General features: G+C 34.9%; 1 protein-coding gene across 1 annotated transcript; it reads left to right on the plus strand.

The window, feature by feature from the left end:
- Window positions 1–18,522: 18,522 nt before the first annotated feature.
- Window positions 18,523–19,947, plus strand: LOC104908663 (putative expansin-A26). Its single transcript, XM_010697797.2, has 2 exons — window positions 18,523–18,762; window positions 19,337–19,947. The coding sequence occupies exons 1-2, from the start codon at window positions 18,600–18,602 to the stop codon at window positions 19,945–19,947; spliced, it is 774 nt and encodes a 257-aa protein (XP_010696099.2). The 5' UTR covers window positions 18,523–18,599.
- The last annotated feature ends 740 nt before the right edge of the window (window positions 19,948–20,687 follow it).

Consider the following 20,687-nt stretch of genomic DNA (forward strand, 5'->3'; position numbering starts at 1 on the left):
CTTGAGATTTTATTATATTGAACTACTTTTTATTTTTCAGAGTACATAATAAATAGTTTTTCGTTTCGAGTTAATTAGCCTTGTGTGTGGACGTGGTCCACACTAATATTAACGTCGACCAAAAATCCACACGTGCTAATGAGGCATAGCAACCCCAGTACCTCACCCGAAAAAAGAACATTCTTTCCTCACTTTCTGTGCTCCTCCTCTCTACTCACCTTCTCTCGCTCCCTTCCAATTTTACTCCTCTCGACACTTTCTTTGCTCTAACTTTCTCTCTCATACTCGTTCGTGAAGACAACGTCAATCGGATCAATATCTTCATACTTGTTTTCAAGTACCTCAGTAAGATGTCAAACTTTTTGCGAATTTGGGCTTTCAATAGAAATTTTCTTTCCTATTTTTTGCTTTCATTTAAGCAAGGGTGGGGTAAATATGGGCAAAAATAATCGGGACCCTGTACAATTTCCTTAATAAGGCCCTTTGTTTGTAGTTCAAAAAATATAGAAGTATAAGATTCATATTTACAACTAGCTAGCTAATGGCGACTATCTTCAAAAGTTTAAACAACAAAATCTTGATGAATTTCATGTTCTCAATATTCCTTCCTTTACACTTTTACTACTGATCCAAATGTTTTCTTTGTCTAATCAATTTTCAAATAATTAAAATTATATATATTTTGGGACACTTATATTTTGGGGCCCTGTTCCATCGTCGTGATTGCATGGGCCAAAGAACCACCTCTACAATTAAGTATAATTTTATTTGGCTTTATAATGGACTAATGAATGTGACATGGATCATAATGACATTTATACTAGTTTATATTTCTTGATAGATGGAAAATTGCAGAATTGCGTTTTATTTGGATATGGTTTGATTTCTATTGTTTTACTAAATTATTTTGTACTTATATGAATACGGACTACTACAGAGATGATGAATTGGTTTGTTAAGGACTTTAAGTGAGTTTTAGGATATTATGATTTTGTCATGGTTAGGTTTTGAATAGTTATAGATTACATATTATACCTAGCTAGTAAAGGCGACTTAAAGATTACCTTCGAATATGGAGTGGGTGGGAGTTATGCGAGGGAAGCTAGGGTTAATTTTGTTTACCTTTGCCTTTCAAGAGTTTAAGTATATTTCTTAACCCATTTCAGCTATATATAAGTAGTAACTAAGATAGTCATTCTTCCAACTTGTTGCACTATTTACCTGAATTCCAATTAATCATGTTGGTAGAGAAAGCAATAAAGTAAGTTGGATAAGATATGTATTTTGGCATTTGTGATCTTACTTTCATTACAATTGTATCGGATTCATGAAAAAAAATGATTACCCTGCTAGAGGAGTGATAAAACCATAGCAACTATGGGCCAAATGGACCATAGCAAGGACTAGATGGCAAAATAAAAAAAAAAGGAGAGAGAAAGAAAGAGAAAAGGAGGAGTGTTTTCTGAGAAATGATAAACCTCTTTTTGGAGAATATTCATAGTACACCTGGGTGTACCATGCTCATGGTACACCCAAGACTATTTTCTCCAAATGAGCAAAATGTGCGAATGAGCAAATGAGCAAAATGAACATATGAGCAAACATTTCTACTCATTTAAGAAAATGAGCAAACACTTTTATTACAAAATGTGCAAAATGAGCAAATGAGTAAATGAGCAAACATTTCTACTCATTTAAGAAAATGAGCAAACACTTTTATTACAAAATGAGCAAAATGAACAAATGAGTAAATGAGCAAAATGACCATATGAGCAAATTTGGCGTGAAATGAGCACCTGAAATTCTAATTTATTACAAAAATACCCCTGGGTGTACCATGCTCATGGTACACCCGGGTGTACCATGAGTGAACTCCTCTTTTTGCTAACATCCATGTGACAACATATAATTAGCATACTGTTAAAATAATGTAGAAAAATCTAGAAAAATTATTTGTAAAGAATTCTAGAAATATCTAGGTGTAGCATGATGTTTGAATAGAAGAAGAGAATTAGGGAGAAAATTCTAGAATTATCTACTCTAAATCATATGTAAGAAAATAAAGAGAAATCTAGAAACAACAAGAATATTGATTAAGTCGGCAAATCAACCGACATTACATGTTATATATATGTAATGATGTAAGATGCAAGGGATGAAGAAATACAAAAGCCATTTGCTTTACATCTTACTGCCACATCATCAAAAACAATCCTCCATCAACTATAAAGCCTTGTTTCCCAATATAAATTACCAACTTTCCCCTAATTCATTCTAACATTTGGTATCAAGAGTCACTATATATAATCCAAAGCCTTCAACAATTTAAACACAAAATAATCCAACTCCCTTAAAAAAAAAAAACCAAACACCACATAAATTAAAATGACTTCCCCAAATACTTCAACCTCAAACACATTTAACTACCCTCAAGTAAATTGGGTACCCACATTCAAGGGAGAAAAATATCAACAATGGTCTATCCAAATGAAATCCATATTTATCTCACAAGATTTGTGGGAATTAGTGCAAAATGGTTATGAACAACCAAATGATTTAATCCAAGAAGCTACTTGGGATGAAGCACGCCGCAAGCAATATAAACAAAATCGGATAAGGGATAATTATGCCCTGTCCTTGATCTATCGGGGAGTAGATGAAACTATTCTCCCTACCATCATGGCTGCTACAACGGCCAAGGAGGCTTGGAGTATCCTGGAGACAAAATATAGGGGCTCCGAAAAGGTAATACTCTTCAAACTCCAATCTTTATGGAGAGACTTTGATAATCTATTATGGTGGAAAATGAAACAATTCAAGATTTTTTAGTCGAGTAACAAATATTATAAATCAAATCCGAACTAATGGAGATAAAATTGAAGATGTCCAAGTTGTTCGGAAAATATTAAGAAGTCTCTCCAAAAATTATGATCATATAGTGGCTGCTATAGAAGAGTCTAATAAAGATTTATCTAAATTAAGTTTAAATGAATTAATGGGCTCCCTTCTAGCACATGAAGATAGAATGCGGAGATTTACAGAGCAGCCACTAGAACAAGCATTTCAAGCTAAATTAAAATTCTCTAATAATGGAGAAAATAAAAGTAAAAATAGCTACGGCAAAGGAGGTACTTCATATAACCGTAGCAGGGGGAGAGGAAATTATAAAAATCAAGGAACTCGAGAAAATAACCAATCTGGCTCCTATTGCAATTTATGTAAGAAAAATGGCCATAATACACAAGATTGCCGGTATAAGTGTAAAAGATGCAAAAAGCACACTCATTTTGAAAAAGATTGTTGGTTTCGGCAAAAGGAGGAGGCCAATTTTACGGAAAATAAGGAGCCTAGAGATCAATTATTTTATACATGTTTAAATGCTCACCAAGAGTCAAATGATATATGGTATATTGATAGTGGTTGTTCAAACCACATGACTGGCAACAAAAATTCATTTGTCAGTCTAGACGAAAACATAAAAACACAAATTACTCTTGGTGATGGAAGCAACCAAGAGGTTGCAGGCAAGGGGACAATAGCCGTTAGAACAAAAAACGGCTCGTCTAAATTTATATCTGATGTTTTCTATGTCCCCGGACTTGCACAAAATTTATTAAGTGTAGGCCAACTAATTCAAAGAGGCTATATGGTGAAATTTGATGCTAATAAATGCCTCATATTTGATAAGAAAAAAAGGCAATTAATTACCATTACTCAAATGGCTCCTAATAAAATATTTCCATTAAGAATGCAATTGGAGCATAATTTTGCCCTAAGTTCTATGGTGGATGAGTCCACATTGTGGCATTTGAGATTCGGGCATCTAAATTTTAACAGTTTAAAACTGTTAAAACAAAAAGAAATGGTGATAGGACTTCCACCTATAACTAATGAAAGAAAAATATGTGAGGGCTGTATATATGGCAAAATGCATAGATTGCCATTCCCTACTTCATCCTGGAGGGCCAGAGCTCCATTAGAGCTTGTTCATGCAGATATAGGGGCCCTACCAGAAATCCGTCTCTTGGCGGAAAAAGATATTTTCTATTATTTGTCGATGATTTCACTCGCATGATGTGGGTTTATATCTTGGAGAAAAAGTCGGAAGCATTTTCCCACTTCATGCAATTTAAAGCCCTCACAGAAAAACAAAGTGGGCATTCAATAAAAATTCTAAGAACAGATCGTGGGGGAGAATTTACAAGTAAAGAATTTAACAGCTTCTGTAAGGAGCATGGAATCAAAAGAGAATTAACTGTCAGACGCACACCTCAGCAAAATGGTGTTGCGGAGAGAAGAAATCGGACCATTGCTGAGATGGCCCGAAGTATGATGCAAGGCAAAAACTTGCCCAAATGTTTTTGGGAGAAGCCGTACATACGGCTATCTACATTCTCAATCGATCTCCCACGAAGGTAGTCATGGGTATGACACCCTATGAAGCTTGGCATAAAAGAAAGCCAAGAGTGGAGCACCTCAAAGTATTCGGGTGCATCGCATATGCCCACATCCCGAAAGAAAATCGGGAAAAACTCGATGGAAAAGGAGAAAAATGTATCTTCATTGGATACAGTGACGAATCTAAAGGATATCGTCTCTATCAACCCGAATCTAAGAGCCTAATAATCTCAAGAGATGTCATATTCGATGAAGGAGCTCAATGGACGTGGATGGAGAATGAATCTCAGCCACGTGAAGGAGATTTTCTTCCACCAAGCCCAAGAGAGGATGAAGGCCCAAATCATCCAGCAACACAGTCATCCTCCAGCCCATCATCACCGAGATCTCCAACAACATCCTCGAGATCGACGAGTCCAACATCAGGATCAAGCTCTCAAAGCTCAGCTCCAGTAGTGCGACGTTCACAAAGAGATCGACGACCACCAAGCTACTTGGAGGATTTCCAGTGCAATCAAGCTATCATGGCTCTCTTCACTAGCGAACCACAAAGCTTTCAAGAAGCATCACAAGAAGAGAAATGGATTGAGGCCATGAATGAAGAAATCAAGATGATCGAGAAAAACAACACATGGGAGCTTGTTGAGAAACCTGATGACAAAGAAGTCATCGGTCTCAAATGGGTCTACAAGGTCAAGTATAACGAAGATGGCTCCATCCAGAAATACAAAGCTCGTCTCGTCGCGAAAGGTTACTCCCAACAAGATTGACTTTAACGAGACATATGCTCCTGTTGTCCGCATGGAGACTATCAGGTCAGTCCTTGCTCTTGCTGCTCAACTTAAATTACCAGTCTTTCAATTAGATGTCAAGTCAGCATTTTTAAATGGGGAGCTTGAAGAAGAAGTATATGTTGAGCAACCGCAAGGATATCTCATCGAAGGCAAAGAAGACAAAGTATACCGCCTTCGTAAAGCCCTTTATGGGCTAAAGCAAGCACCTAGGGCCTGGAATAGCAAAATAGATGGCTACCTACTTCAAAATGGGTTTACAAAAAGCCCAAGTGAGCCATCACTATATATCAAGGCCCAAGGATCACAAGATTTTCTCATATTGTGTCTTTATGTAGATGATCTAATCTACACAGGCACTAATTCAAAAATGATTAAGGAATTTAAGAAGGCAATGATGTCGGAATATGAAATGACCGACCTTGGAGCCATGAAATATTTCCTTGGCATGCAAGTCAAGCAAAGCCCAGGAAAAATATTTCTCTCACAAGAGAAATATGCAGACGACCTTCTTAAAAATTCAACATGAGTGAATGCAAGCCATTGGCTACACCAATGGCACTTAATGAAAGGCTATCTAAGAACGATGGTAAAGAGAAGGTCGATGCGTCAATATATAGAAGTTTGGTCGGCTCTCTCATCTACCTCACACATACTAGGCCCGACATAATACATGCTGTCAGCATAGTATCCAGATTCATGAGTGAGCCAAGTAAAGCTCACTTAGCAGCAGCAAAAAGGATTCTCAGGTATGTCAAAGGAACAAAAAGTTATGGAATTATGTACGAAACAGAGGAGAATCACAAGCTTACAGGATACACAGCGATTGGGCCGGAAGCATTGACGATCGAAAGAGTACAAGTGGATACGTCTTCCAGCTGGGAACCAAGGCCATATCTTGGTCATCAAAGAAACAAGCTACAGTAGCTCTGTCATCAGCAGAAGCAGAGTATATAGCAGCAACAAGTGCAGCATGTGAAGCAGTATGGCTTAAGAGAATTCTCAATGATCTACAACAGACATCAGAAGAACCAACAACTATCTACTGCGACAACATGTCTGCAATAGCCATGACAAAAAATCCAGTCTTTCACAGTCGCACGAAGCACATTGAGATACGACATCATTTCATCCGAGAGTTGGTCGACAAACAAGAGATCGAGCTACAATTCTGCAAGACGGGGGAGCAGCTAGCAGACATATTCACAAAGGCAATTTCAGCAGAAAAATTCATGCAATTCAGAAAACAACTCGGAGTTCAAGATTTTTCCCATTAGGGGAGTGTTAAAATAATGTAGAAAAATCTAGAAAAATTATTTGTAAAGAATTCTAGAAATATCTAGGTGTAGCATGATGTTTGAATAGAAGAAGAGAATTAGGGAGAAAATTCTAGAATTATCTACTCTAAATCATATGTAAGAAAATAAAGAGAAATCTAGAAACAACAAGAATATTGATTAAGTCGGCAAATCAACCGACATTACATGTTATATATATGTAATGATGTAAGATGCAAGGGATGAAGAAATACAAAAGCCATTTGCTTTACATCTTACTGCCACTTCATCAAAAACAATCCTCCATCAACTATAAAGCCTTGTTTCCCAATATAAATTACCAACTTTCCCCTAATTCATTCTAACACATACATGTCACAATATTGTTTATCCAAAACAAATTACTTTTTGCAATTTTTAAACTTGTATATCTCAAGAAATATATTTTAGAAAAAAATAAAAAATATACCAATATTCATATATTTTCATTCTCTACAAATAGACATCTATTTTGATATAATATTTTTATTTTACTCTTATCCTTATAACTCACTTGTTTTTGTTATTACAATACACCTGTTTTTTGCTAACATACACTTGTTTCTTGTTACCATACACTTGTTTCTTAATACAATACACTTGTTTCTTGTTAAAATACAATTGTTTCTTATAACACACTTGTTTCTTATTATTACAATACACATGTTTCTTGTTAACATACACTTGTTTCTTGTTAACACACACTTGTTTCCCCATCCAATATACTTGTTTCTTGTTCAAATACACTTGTTTCTTATAATAATACACTTGTTTGACGTAAGGTAATTAAAACTGATATAAATTTTAGTTTTTTCAGTTACTTTTTTTACTCCTAATTAAAATATAGTAAAACCAAATCCCATCTTTCCTCTTTATTATTTTATATTTTACTACAGTTTATATTTTATTTATAGTGCTACACTAATTAGTTGCTACACTAATTACAAACTTACATCCTAGGAATTCGTGTAACTAATTAGGAATTCCCAAAGCTGATAAGTCAAATCTGGGAATTCGTGCTAGTGTTTTATTAGCTTATGTCCTAATTAAAACTAATTTGGGATGGCAGAGGAATGTAAAGCTTTTGCAGCTTTTTCTTTTTTTTTCTTACACCCCACTTTTTAGAATAACCCTGTGAAATATTTTTTTTGCCATCTAGTCCTTGCTATGGGCCAAATGGACCATAGCTGCTATGGTTTTATCACTACTCTACCCTGCTATGTGTTAAATTTGACCTATTACTTTTGAGCAGGAGGAATTGATAGAGCAACTAAGTATACCACCCCATGGAGTAAAGGGCTTATACTTCCCTATTTAATGTGCTCAGTCACTAATGATTAGTTTCTTGTCTCTCTTTTTCTTCCTTTTACTACCTTACTTTAGATTTTCCTACAATTCTACTTGGTTTGAATTAGCAAGAATAAATTTGTTTGTGGAGTATTGTACAATTCTCTACTCTTATTCAATGAGTTTGAAATGAAAATTTCATTAGCTCCCCCCAAGTTACTCAAAGAATGTAGGTTCAAATCCTACATAGACTATATCATGTTCACTTTTGGGTATTTTCTAAAAGCCTATTAGCTTAATTAGTCGAGCACTATGTACACACAACATTAAATAGAGGATGTAGGTTCAAATTCTACATAGGTTATTGGTTTCAAAACATATTATAATCTGATTGAGCTTTGTTATACATATAGTGACCTCTATATTAAAACATAATCACCTTTTTAATTCACATGATGACCCTGTTTATATGTATTGTCTTTCTTTCTACATGTATTCACCCTTATCATGAAGATGAACACCTTATGGTGACCCCTATTTAAAATATAGACATTGATTTTCATACATATAGTGACGTCTTAAAAGTGGTTTGTGCCGTCTCACATAATTAAAATGGAATAATCAAATTGGGGCCGGACTTTTGAATTTTTTATTTGTAGTCATGTTGCCGTTCCTAATATATAGCGACCAGTTCTATAATACAATCACCTTTTGAACATATAGTTATAGAGACATGTAACTCTTTGTTATAGTTATCCTTTTGTAATCATAGTCACCCTATTTTATATGTTAGTTACACTTATATTGTTTTTAAATTTGTGATCTTTTTATGATAAACTGCCATGATTGAAGTTACTTTAATTTACTTTCAAACATAGTGATCATTTTGTTCATATAGTCGCCTCTTTTAATGTATATTCGTTACTACTTATTATAGTTATCCTTATCAAACCACATTCACTCTTTTTGTACAAATAGTTATACTTCATAGTCAAGCTTTTTCATTAGTTATCATAATTAACGTTATCTCATAACTTTTTACAAAAAACTTACACATTTTTTTTTCTAAGAAATTGACTATCATTGAAAAGAGCTAACATTTAAAACTAGATAACTTATGGTAGAGCAAATCAACTAAGTTGAACGATCCCTTTATTCCTAGGAAAGCTGAAAATTATCTCCCTGAAAAAACATAAAACTATCGACTATACAACGCTATCAAACAACCCCAAGGCCAAGAATATCCACGAAACACACACCCTAATTAACAGTTTAACTACAAAGTATATATAAAACCAACACCTATCAAACCTAGATATTTTCTTTAATAAAATCACAAAAATTCTCGTTCTTACTACAGATCAATTAAACCTGCTTGATATTGTATTGGATGGTAGGAATTTTCTGATTCAACAAGCTAATTCCTTGCCTGCCATATAGTGACGGATTCAGAATAACATATAACTGGGTGTAAAATATTTTTTTTCATTATGTTAATAGTTGTAATAGGTCTAATTTACAGAAATAAAACTAAACTTTTGACTGAAAAATACTATAGCTCAAGATTTAAGTGGGGTCGCTCCGCCCCTGCTGCCATACAACATATTCCAAGCCAAACATACATTGCGACTCCACAAGCAGTGACCTATATATTATTTCATAGCCTATGTAGAATTAGAACCTACATCTTTGTGCAATTGCACATAGCTCTACCAGTTGAGCTAATAGGCTTTACTTAAGCTAAGGAAACACTTCTCGGAAAGAAAATAAAACATTATTAAAGAAAGGAAGAACTTCATATGATAATCAAGCATAACTTCTTGCTTTAAAGTGCATTTTTGCCATATTAAAAGAACTCATTGATGGATGCAGTATAACCTTATACTAATCAAAATAAGGAGCATTTTTATTTTCAAACTACCACGGTTAATTCTGGCATACTGACCTTTTTTTTTATTATTATAGTTATCAAACAAGAATAATGAAACATTTTTGTTTTCAAAATTTTATCCTTGGTTGCGACATAGTAACCTCCGGGTCCCTCTACTCTCCCCCCGACCCCCTCACCCTCCCCGGCCCCCTCATCCTCCCTTTCCCTCTCCTTTCTCCCTCCGTGGCACCTCTCTCCTTCCCTCTCTCCTACCTCCCCGACCCCCTTCCCCATCCCCCTTCCCCATCCCCCTCAACCCCTCTCTCCCCCCTTGACCCTTTCTCCTCTCTCCCTCCTTGACCCCTCTTCCCTCCTCCTCCCTCCCACCTCCCTGGCACCTACAACTAAAGGTCGAGGTCAATACAATTACAAATTTGATGGTTAAAATCATCACTTGATAGGTACTTTATTGCCTGCTGATGGTGCACAGCCAAAGTTTTCCCAGCTTTACATATACGATACAGAGGATGAATTTAAGAACAGGAAAACAGCTGCAAGGTACAACATACTAAATGGCTTTATGTATCATTTTGACTTTAATTGTTTAATTTGCATATTTTGCTTCAGATTGTAACTTATTTTTTATATATGTCTTACCGGTACGTCAAATCCTGATAAGTTTGAAGATCGCTTAGTCGCACAATTACAAGATATGATATATCAAAATAACCCTTTAGCTCATAATTTAAGACTAGCTAGGGATAGGTTTGCATCTAACACGTGTGAGAATTTGAAATTAAAACTTATTGGAAAAATAGAGTCTGATGGAAGAACTTACAATTTGCCAACAACATCAGAAGTTGCTGCACTTATTGTAGGAGATATTGATATTGCCGACAAAAGAGATATAATTATAGAAACGAAGGGTGGGAAGCTAAAGCAAATTCTCGAGCTTCATCCTTCTTACCTCGCTATGCAATATCCACTATTATTTCCATATGGAGAAGATGAACTTAGAACATATATTATGCATAGAGATAAGACTCCAACAGACGGTTCAACAGGAAAGAGATTTAAACTCACAATGCATGAGTTCTTTGCCTACAAAATACAAGATCGAGCTTTGGAAGCTGCAACAATATTATTATCTCGGAGGTTGTTACAACAATTCTTAGTAGATGCTTACATAATGATTGAAGATGAAAGGTTGTCTTTTTCTTATACACAACCAACAGAGCTTGAGAGCCGCGAATGTCAAGAATTTAAGAGGTGTTGTCGAAAGAGGTGAAACAGAAGGATCTTCGACTGGAAGTCGTATAGTATTGCCAGCTTCCTTCACAGGAGGACATAAATATATGAGAGAAAACTATCAGGATGCGATGGTTATTTGTAGATGGTATGGTTATCCGGATTTATTCATAACATTTACGTGTAATCGTAAGTGGCCAAAGATCACTAGATTTGTAAAGAAAAGAGGTCTTAGCCAGAAGATAGGCCATACATCATATGTCGAGTTTGTAAGATGAAACTAGACCATCTGGTGAAAGATTTGAAAGATCGCAAAATATTTACAGGGTTAGGGTTGGTATGTTAGACATTGACCTTATTATTATTATTATTATTATTATTATTATTATTATTATATGTTTAAATTACATTGTTATTGTTATATATATTATGTAATTTTAATATGAAAACTTATTTTGTGGTCTGCTGATTTTCAGTGATTTATACAGTTGAATTCCAAAAATGTGGTTTGCCGCACGCTCATATTTTGTTGTTCATGCATCAAGAAGACAAATACCCTGTTGCTTCAGATATTGATAAGATTATTTGTGATGAGTTGCCCAATAAATGTGAAGATCCATAACTATACCGTCAGTGAGTACATGATGCACGATCCATTTGGTTCAGCAAATGCAAATGCAAATGCTCCGTGTATAATTGACAAGCAATGCAGTAAGCATTTTCGTTTACGGCTACTGAGGGACGAGTAAAACATATGTTTGGAAGACATTATGTGTTGCAATAAGAAAGAAGGGCGAAATTGTATTGCCGGTAGCTTCGAGTGGAATTGCTTCTCTCCTCCTTCCACAAGGAAGAATAACTCATTCTAGATTTGGTATCCCTTTTAATGTAAATGAGAATTCTACTTGCACCGGCATTCACCCTGGGTTGGATTTAGCTGCTCTTCTTATTAATTAAGACAAAACTAATCATTTGGGATGAAGCTCCAATGATGCATAAGTATTGTTTTGAAGCACTTGATAGAAGTTTGAGGGACATAATGAGGTCGGTTGATATGGATAACATGCATCGACCATTTGAAGGTAAAGTGATGGTATTCGGTGGTGATCTCAGGCAGATATTACCAGTTGTACTGAAGGGAACGAGGTAAGATATCGTCTTCGCCACTGATAATTCGTCTTACTTATGGGATTCATGTAAGTTCCTAAGACTTACTCGCAATATGAGATTACAATCATCAGGTTCCTCGAAATTTTCTTGTTGATGAATTGCGAGAATTCTCAGAGTGGATACTAAGCGTAGGAAACAAAAAGGCTGGGGGTCCTAATGATGGTGAATCCGTTATCAAGGTTACAAAAGATATCCTTATAGATCCTGGGGCCGATCCAATTTCAGCAATTGTTGATAGCACGTTCCCAGACCTACATGAGCATATTTGGGAAGCTAAATATTTTCAAGAAAGAGCTATTTTGGCCCCAACAAATGAGATAGTGGAGATAATAAATTATCATGTTCTATCAAACGTTCCTGGAGAAGAGAAAGTTTATTTGAGTTTGGATTCTATAAGCAAATAGGAAGGAGACTTTGGAGTCCACAAAATATACTCCACTGAATTCCTCTATACAATAAAATGCTCGGGTCTCCCAAATCATAGCATACGATTAAAGGTTGGTGCGCCAGTTATGCTTCTACGAAATATTGATCAAACATCTGTATTATGTAATGGGACGAGATTAGTCGTTAATCATTTAGGTAATCGTGCTTTTGAAGCTACTGTTATTTCCGGAAGTAATGTGGGTGCAAAATTTTTTATTCCAAAAATGACATTGACGCCGTCGGACTCTACCAAGTTTCCTATCAGATTTCAGAGACGTCAATTTTCTTTAATGGTTTGTTTTGCTATGACTATAAATAAAAGTCAAGGACAATCATTGGTTCATGTAGGCTTGTATCTCCCGAGACCTGTTTTTCGCCATGGCCAATTTTATGTTGCTGTTTCCAGAGTTACGAGCAAAAAAGTTATGAAGATCCTTCCTTTTGATAAAGAACAGGGAGTGCATACAAGTACAACAAATGTAGTTTACAAGGAAGTGTTTGAAAACATATAGATTGAGTTAAAAGGTTATATATGTAATTAACGATTTGATCACTCATATATCATGACTTTATGATGTTGCGTTATTTGCATCATTGTTATTTTTTTTATTGTTCCTTAGTTATCTTATAAGGCTATTAATACTCCCGTGCATTATGCACGGGTCCCAAAACTAGTTAAGTACTAAGCTATCTGATAAACGATGCATGATATATGCATATAACGGTAGGAAGGAGAATATAACACATATACTCCATCCGAACATTTTGACTTTTCAATATTCATATGCTCCACTTTGAATATAATAAGCTTAGCTTGCTAACGTAAATTTATGAATATTAATATCTTTAAACTTACATTTATAAAAAAATTATAGAAAGCTGATATTCTAAAAGTACATATCAACACGAATCAAACAAGATCTCACATGACAATAAAGTTGATACTCCAAAAGTTAAGTTCAACAAAGATAAGTTTAAGTTAAGTAAGAATATTAATTTTATTAATGGTAAGTTAAAATTATCAAGCAAAAATAAAGTTCAGCAAGAATAAGATAAGCAAAAATAAGTTTAATTCAGCAATTAGAAATTAAATGCATCAACAACAAGGTGAGGAAAACAAACCCCACGATAATATTTAATTCTTTTACTTCCTTTGTTTCTTTTTAAATGGAACAAATGTACTTTTACGCATCTCCAAGCATTACTACTTTTAACACAAATATCTATAATTACATATAAAATAAATTATAAAAATTAAATTTTATGAAAGTATGTCACTCGAGAAATCTAACAAGAACCCACTTGATTATGTTTTCATTTATGTAAAAATCACAAAACTTAGTTAAAGTGATAAATGTGAATAGTGAAAAAGTACATAGTTCATCTATCTTCATTTTGCTGAAAGTATTCAAATTTGAGATTGTTGAGAGTGTAATCCACATGTGTCCTACATTGGAAGAATTGAAAGTACATGACTAATATATAAGCTAATGGGTTACTCCACCTATCACCATATGGTTTTAGGATGGAACCTCCTAACTTGTAAGCGGGCTAAACTCTCCTCCTCCTAATTGGGTTACCCAGGCCCATTTTTCATATAATCTAAAGATTAACATGGTATCAGAGTCCGGGTTGCGAGTCTCGTCTAAACTGGGTATTTGATCGCTACTTGATAAGGACTTACCTCGATAGGATGTCCAGCCCCTAAAAGGATTATTGCTCTGACCTTTCCAGTTAGCTCTGAATTTCTAAGGACACTCACAAGTGAGGGGGTGTGTTGAAACCCATTGAAAGTCCACTTGTGAGTGTCCCACATTGGAGAAAGAGGAGAGAATAAACTACTTTATAAGTGTAATACCCCTCATGATTGCTTTAAAGGGATTTAGCAAGCTACTCATTCCAACAAGATGCATCTTTCTTTTAGGGAGCTTATTTCCTTAGTTACTCCACAGTTAAGCGTGCTTGGCTGGGAGTAGTCTAGGGATGGGTGACCTCCTGGGAAGTTTCTCAGGGTGCGCATGAGTGAGGACAAAATGCGCCGGAAGAACTTGTGTTGGTTATTGAGGACAGTTGTTGGCCCTGGATGCGCATTGGTGACGATATACTCGACTCCGTATGGGTCGGGGTGTATGGTATCAGAGCAACCCTACGACCGCGTGTTGGGGCGAACCTCAGGCCGTCATGCCGAATATTAGGAGTCCTCAAGCGCCTAGTGGGGGAGGATTCTAGGGCTGCATTGTCATATGGAACGACCCAGAGGTCGTCAGACCGAATATCTGGAGTTTTCGGCGATCAGTTTCCAGGCTGGGGCAACCCACAGGTCGTTGTGGCCGAATATGTGGATTCCTCAGGCGCAACGAGGGCGTTGCTGTTCTCAAGTGGGGGTGTATGTAATACCCCTCATGATTGCTTTAAAGGGATTTAGCAAGCTACTCATTCCAACAAGATGCTTCTTTCTTTTAGGGAGCTTATTTCCTTTGTTACTCCACAGTTAAGCGTGCTTGGCTGGGAGTAGTCTAGGGATGGGTGACCTCCTGGGAAGTTTCTCAGGGTGCGCATGAGTGAGGACAAAATGCGCCGGAAGAACTTGTGTTGGTTATTGAGGACAGTTGTTAGCCCTGGATGCGCATTGGTGACGATATACTCGACTCCGTATGGGTCGGGGTGTTACAATAAGATGAGGAGTTACTCCTCCTATTACCAATTGATTTTAGGATGGAACCTCCTAACTTGTAAGTGGGCTAAACTCTCCTCCTCCTTATTGGGTTACCCAGGCTCATTTTCATATAACCTGAAAATTAACATGGTATAAGAGCGGAAGATCCCGGCCCGGTATGTGGCCCATTGAATGCAAGATGGAAGGTTTTATCTGTTTGGAGCACGTTGCCCAACAGAATTGTGTCCCAAGTAGGGGCTTGTTGTTGACCTCATGTTGGAAGCCCAAGTAGGGCCAATGAGGTGTATGTGACCTATCCAATTGAAAGTTTAAATGTGGCACACATGTGAGGGGAGTGTTGAGAGTGTAATCCACATGTGTCCCACATTGGAAGAATTGAAAGTACATGACTAATATATAAGCTAATGGGTTACTCCACCTATCACCATATGGTTTTAGGATGGAACCCCATTGGGCTTGTGTGTGGTCATACTTTTCTCTTGTGTGGGCTTGTGTTGAGCCCATCGAGATCTGTCAGAGAGATTGTTTTATAATCTATGTATGCGGAGTTTATAAAATCTAGTATTGTAAATATTTTTGTTATAACCGTGCATCGCATGTGAGGGGAGTGTCCCAAGTAGGGGCTTGTTGTTGACCTCATGTTGGAAGCCCAAGTAGGGCCAATGAGGTGTATGTGACCTATCCAATTGAAAGTTTAAAGGTGGCACTCATGTGAGGGGAGTGTTGAGAGTGTAATCCACATGTAGGGATGGCAATCCAGTCCGAATCCGACCCTAGTCCGCTCCGATCCGAAGGAAAAAATCCGAGTTGACTCCGACAAAAAAGTAATCCGACTCCGACTCCGTTTAAAAAATCCGACTCCGAGTCGGAGGAGGGTCGGTGTCGGATCTCATTAAATAATCCGACTCCGACCTTGAGTCAATCAATCCTTTTTTCTTATTTATGTAATGTATTATTTATGTATAATCTGACTCCGACTTTCACCCAATTGTATTATATAGGATTTTCCCATAGAAAAAATGATTGTTAAAAATTAATAGTAATAATTAGATTATTTGTAACATATAAGATTTCCATATGATGATTAGAATAAATTATAATGATTAAATTATTATATTATAGAAGACTATTCTATTATAAAAAATTGGAAGAAAAATAAGTCGGATCAAGTTCGAAGTCGGATGTTCGGATTTTAAGTCGGATGTCCGGATTTTATGTCGGGTCGGATCTCAGAGTGGGATGTTCGGATTTTAAGTCGGGTCGGATTCGGATTTTCAAAGTCGGATGTCGGAGTCGGATTTAAAATCCGACTTTCTGTAGGGTCGGAGTCAGATTATGCATAACCCGGTCCAAGTCCGACCCGTTGCCATTATCCACATGTGTCCCACATTGGAAGAATTGAAAGTACATGACTAATATAAAAGCTAATGGGTTACTCCACCTATCACCATATGATTTTAGGATGGAACCCCATTAGGCTTGTGTGTGGTCATACTTTTCTCTTGTGTGGGCTTGTGTTGAGCCCATCGAGATCTGTCAGAGAGATTGTTTTAAAATCTATGTATGCGGAGTTTATAAAATCTAGTATTGTAAATATTTTTGTTATAACCGTGCATCGCATGGGTGCTAAACTAGTTGTTGGACTAACTAGGAATGTGATATTGTTTAATAAGCTGGAAAATCAGTATTTGATTTGGTAATTATTTGTTTAATATGTATATGTTTTTTGGGGAGCTGAAATGGACTATATTATACTAGAATTTTTTGCACGCGATGCGTGCTTGAATTTTTTTCGAAACAGAAACTCAATTTTTTCCGACATAAGAGTCAAAATTTGAACATTAGACATACGAATATAATTGTTTTTAGTTGTAAAATTTGATTGGTTTAGTTTCTGTCACTTAAGTCTCTTGCCATTTTTTATTTTTTTTTACTTTTCAAAGTTAAATTCTATGAACAAAATATAAATTTTATTGAATTTATTTATGATTTCTAATATTATAATTTTTTAGTTGATTTTTGAATTAAGTACAATACTTCATAAATTGTAAAGAAAGTGGACACTTTGATTTCAAGTCAATTTCATAAGTAGTAGTTTGTGAATAATTATATTTTTGGTAGTTTTGTTTGAAGCCCCATTTGCTTTGTAAGTGAATTTGTAATTTAGAATGGGAAGGGGGTAACATAGTCTCTTCATTTGGGAACACCATAGCTCCCCCCTTCTCTTATATAATAGAGATATGATGTACTTTAATTCTTGAATGATAGTTTGCATAAACCTTTTTACCTTGATAATTAATCGCTATTATATAATAGAAAAAATAGGTCCAAATATATGTAAATTTTTTATTATATATAGGAAACACTATAAAAAAGTAATTAATTTTTTTCCTTGTCTAACTTCTAAATTCTTATTTCACTACAAATACAACTCTATTTTTTTATCATGGCCCACGTTAATTATGAATGGTTCTTGAGAATAGTGATTTGTAAGTAAATTTTTGTAAATGTTTTTGTATGTATTTACGTTCTAGGTTATTTGTTTTAGTTTATATGTTAATTTTAAGTTTTAATAAAGTTTCCTGAGTATTTGAGTGATTTGCGTGATTTTTAGAATGTGATTTCTCAATTGTATGAGTGATTTGTAAAGTTTCTTCTTTTAATAATTTGTGAGTGAGTGTTGTAAATTAATTTTCGGTAGTTTTCTTTGAGTGCCGATTTTGATTTTGACAATCCTTTTGTAATTTAGAAAGGAAATTGGGGCAAAATAGGCATTTCAAAAAAGGACACTATTACTCCTCCCTTCCCTTATATAATAGAGATATCTTAAATATTAGGGCTCGTTTGTTATCGTTTTTTGTTCCTTGCTTTCAGATTTATGAAAACTAAAAACTAAAATATAGAAACAAAAAAAAAAGTGTTTAGTTTTCTATTGTCAGTTTTCAAAATTGAGTCAAATGTTTAATATAAGTATAACTGATTTTAAGATTATTATACACCTTATATCATATGACTTTTATATTCATAAAACCAAAAACTGAAAGCTGACGATGATGCCGAACGGAACCTTAACTATTAACTAATACTAAATAAATATTTCTCATTTTTTGTATCTTACTTTTCTATATGAAAAAATGTTTTGAATTTTTCCTTTCCTTTTTTTATGTAGATTCTGGATAGGGTGAAACCTTCAAAAATAGAAACATATCAAAAGTTTTGATCTCTATTTCCAAATTGAAATTGTTCTATTTACGTCTAATATTCATCTTATCATAGCAATTCAAAACATTATTAAAAGGAGCGAAATCACACCTTCCATAATTTTTGTGTGCAGAAGATCATTGCAGTACAGTCATGAACTTCCCAAACTTAAACCATCATTTCCTCTATATATAGTGATTAAGTCTTGAAGTTATATGATAGTCTCACTAATAGAAATGGCTAAATTTCTTCCATCTTTGTGTTTTTTCTTGGCTATAACAATACCACTTTCGCTAGTCAGCCAAGCCACAAATGACGAGTGGGTCACTGATGCCCATGCAACATTTTACGGTGACATGCGAGGAAATGAAACAATGTGTAAGTCATAAAATCTTCAACAACTAGAGCTCCTAAGTATTTGAAATTTATTGATCTTAATCCAAGTTTTACTAATTTTAATTTGGTTTGAAAATGCATCTCATACGATAGCTAGCGCCTAGTAAGAGATCTCATGAAATTATTGAGATAGCATCATAGAGTACCATTCATACGAATAACACTATATGTTAATGTGTAACAAATTTTATTTCGAAGACAACACGTTCTTTTATAATTAATACTTGGTAAAGTCTATAGTTATGTCTAACATTTGGATCTAATTAATACTTTATTGTTTTCTAAAGTGATATTAGTTACACTTATACTAATCATATTTATTTTAGCCGCCTATATATCTTGATGTATATTGTGCTCCTCGAAATTGATTTTTCACAATATGATTATGAGATGTTTTTTTATACATGTAAGTCACGAAAGCAGTACAAAGTACAAAAAAGGGGAGGTGGGATTTGGACTTGTGATCTATCGTTCACATCACCTCAATCTTAACCACTGGGCGAAGATATATATATCCTTGATTTATGATTATGAATGTGGTTATATTGAATTGCAGATGGTGCTTGTGGATATGGAAATCTGTTCAAACAAGGTTACGGCCTTCAAACAGCAGCTTTAAGCACAGCATTATTCAACGATGGATTAGCCTGTGGATCATGTTTTGAGATTCAATGCTTAAACTCTAAATGGTGCAAACCTGGATCTATTAAGATCACTGCCACAAATTTTTGTCCTCCTAATTACACAAAAACAGTCGATATTTGGTGTAATCCTCCTCAAAAACACTTCGATTTATCGATGAAAATGTTCGTAAAAATCGCAGAATATAAAGCTGGTGTTGTTCCGGTAAAATTTCGTAAAATTCCTTGTGTTAAGAAGGGTGGCATGAAGTTTTTACTTCAAGGAAATCCAAATTGGTTACTTGTACTAGTGTTTAATGTTGGAGGTGCTGGTGATGTTGTTAACATGAAGATTAAGGTGTCAAATTCTAATAATTGGCTGCAAATGACACATAATTGGGGGCAAAATTGGCAAATCCCTCAGAATCTATTAGGGCAAAAGTTGTCATTTCAAGTTACTACTAGTGATGGTAAAATGGTGCAGTCTGATAATGTTGTACCTTCTAATTGGCAATTTGGCCAAACATTTGAAGGCAAAAACTTTTAATTAATAATGAAGATTTGTTCCTTAGATCTTGTAATGTATCTTCATGTTAGCTTACAAGTTTAATACCACATGGTATAATTTGTAGACCTCATGGCATTAATTAATAATATTTCTTTTAGTCAATATCCACAATTTCCTTTCTATTTTTCACCCACAAAAATTCCTTTTTGTCAGAAGTACTTCTTTTCTTTCATATTACTTGCTACACTTCTCAATTTACGGACTCTTAGCAATTTTTGGAGAAGAAAGATGTATAGAGTAAAAAGAAAAGGAACCATGGAGATAGAGAGAGTTTATTTTTAGAAGGGTAATGTGAAACTTCTCGCGTAATGAAAAAGGTAGCAGTATTATGAAACAGAGGGAGAATTATCGACAATTGATGGTTAGGTTTTATTGAAACACAACTAAAAAAAATATCAGCAGCTAGAAGATAAAAACAACAATCTTTTTGTTATCAACGTAATTAATCTATTCAGAAAAAAAATCAACATATATCATTGTTTTTTTTTTTTGACAGCAACATATATCATTGTTATCTTTAATTTGTGGCACAAAACTAAAAAAAATTGACAATTTCATCAATAGCTAGAAAGAAAATTTCACTTAAAATCTTTTTGTTATCAACGTCATTTATCTATTATAAAATAAACAACCTAATATATAATTATCTTAAATTTCTGTCACACAACTAAAAAAATATCAATAGCTAAACAAATATCCATACCATAAAAGAAAGCATT

Source organism: Beta vulgaris, chromosome 7 (genome assembly GCF_026745355.1).
Source record: "Beta vulgaris subsp. vulgaris cultivar EL10 chromosome 7, EL10.2, whole genome shotgun sequence".
NCBI lineage: Eukaryota > Viridiplantae > Streptophyta > Magnoliopsida > Caryophyllales > Amaranthaceae > Beta > Beta vulgaris.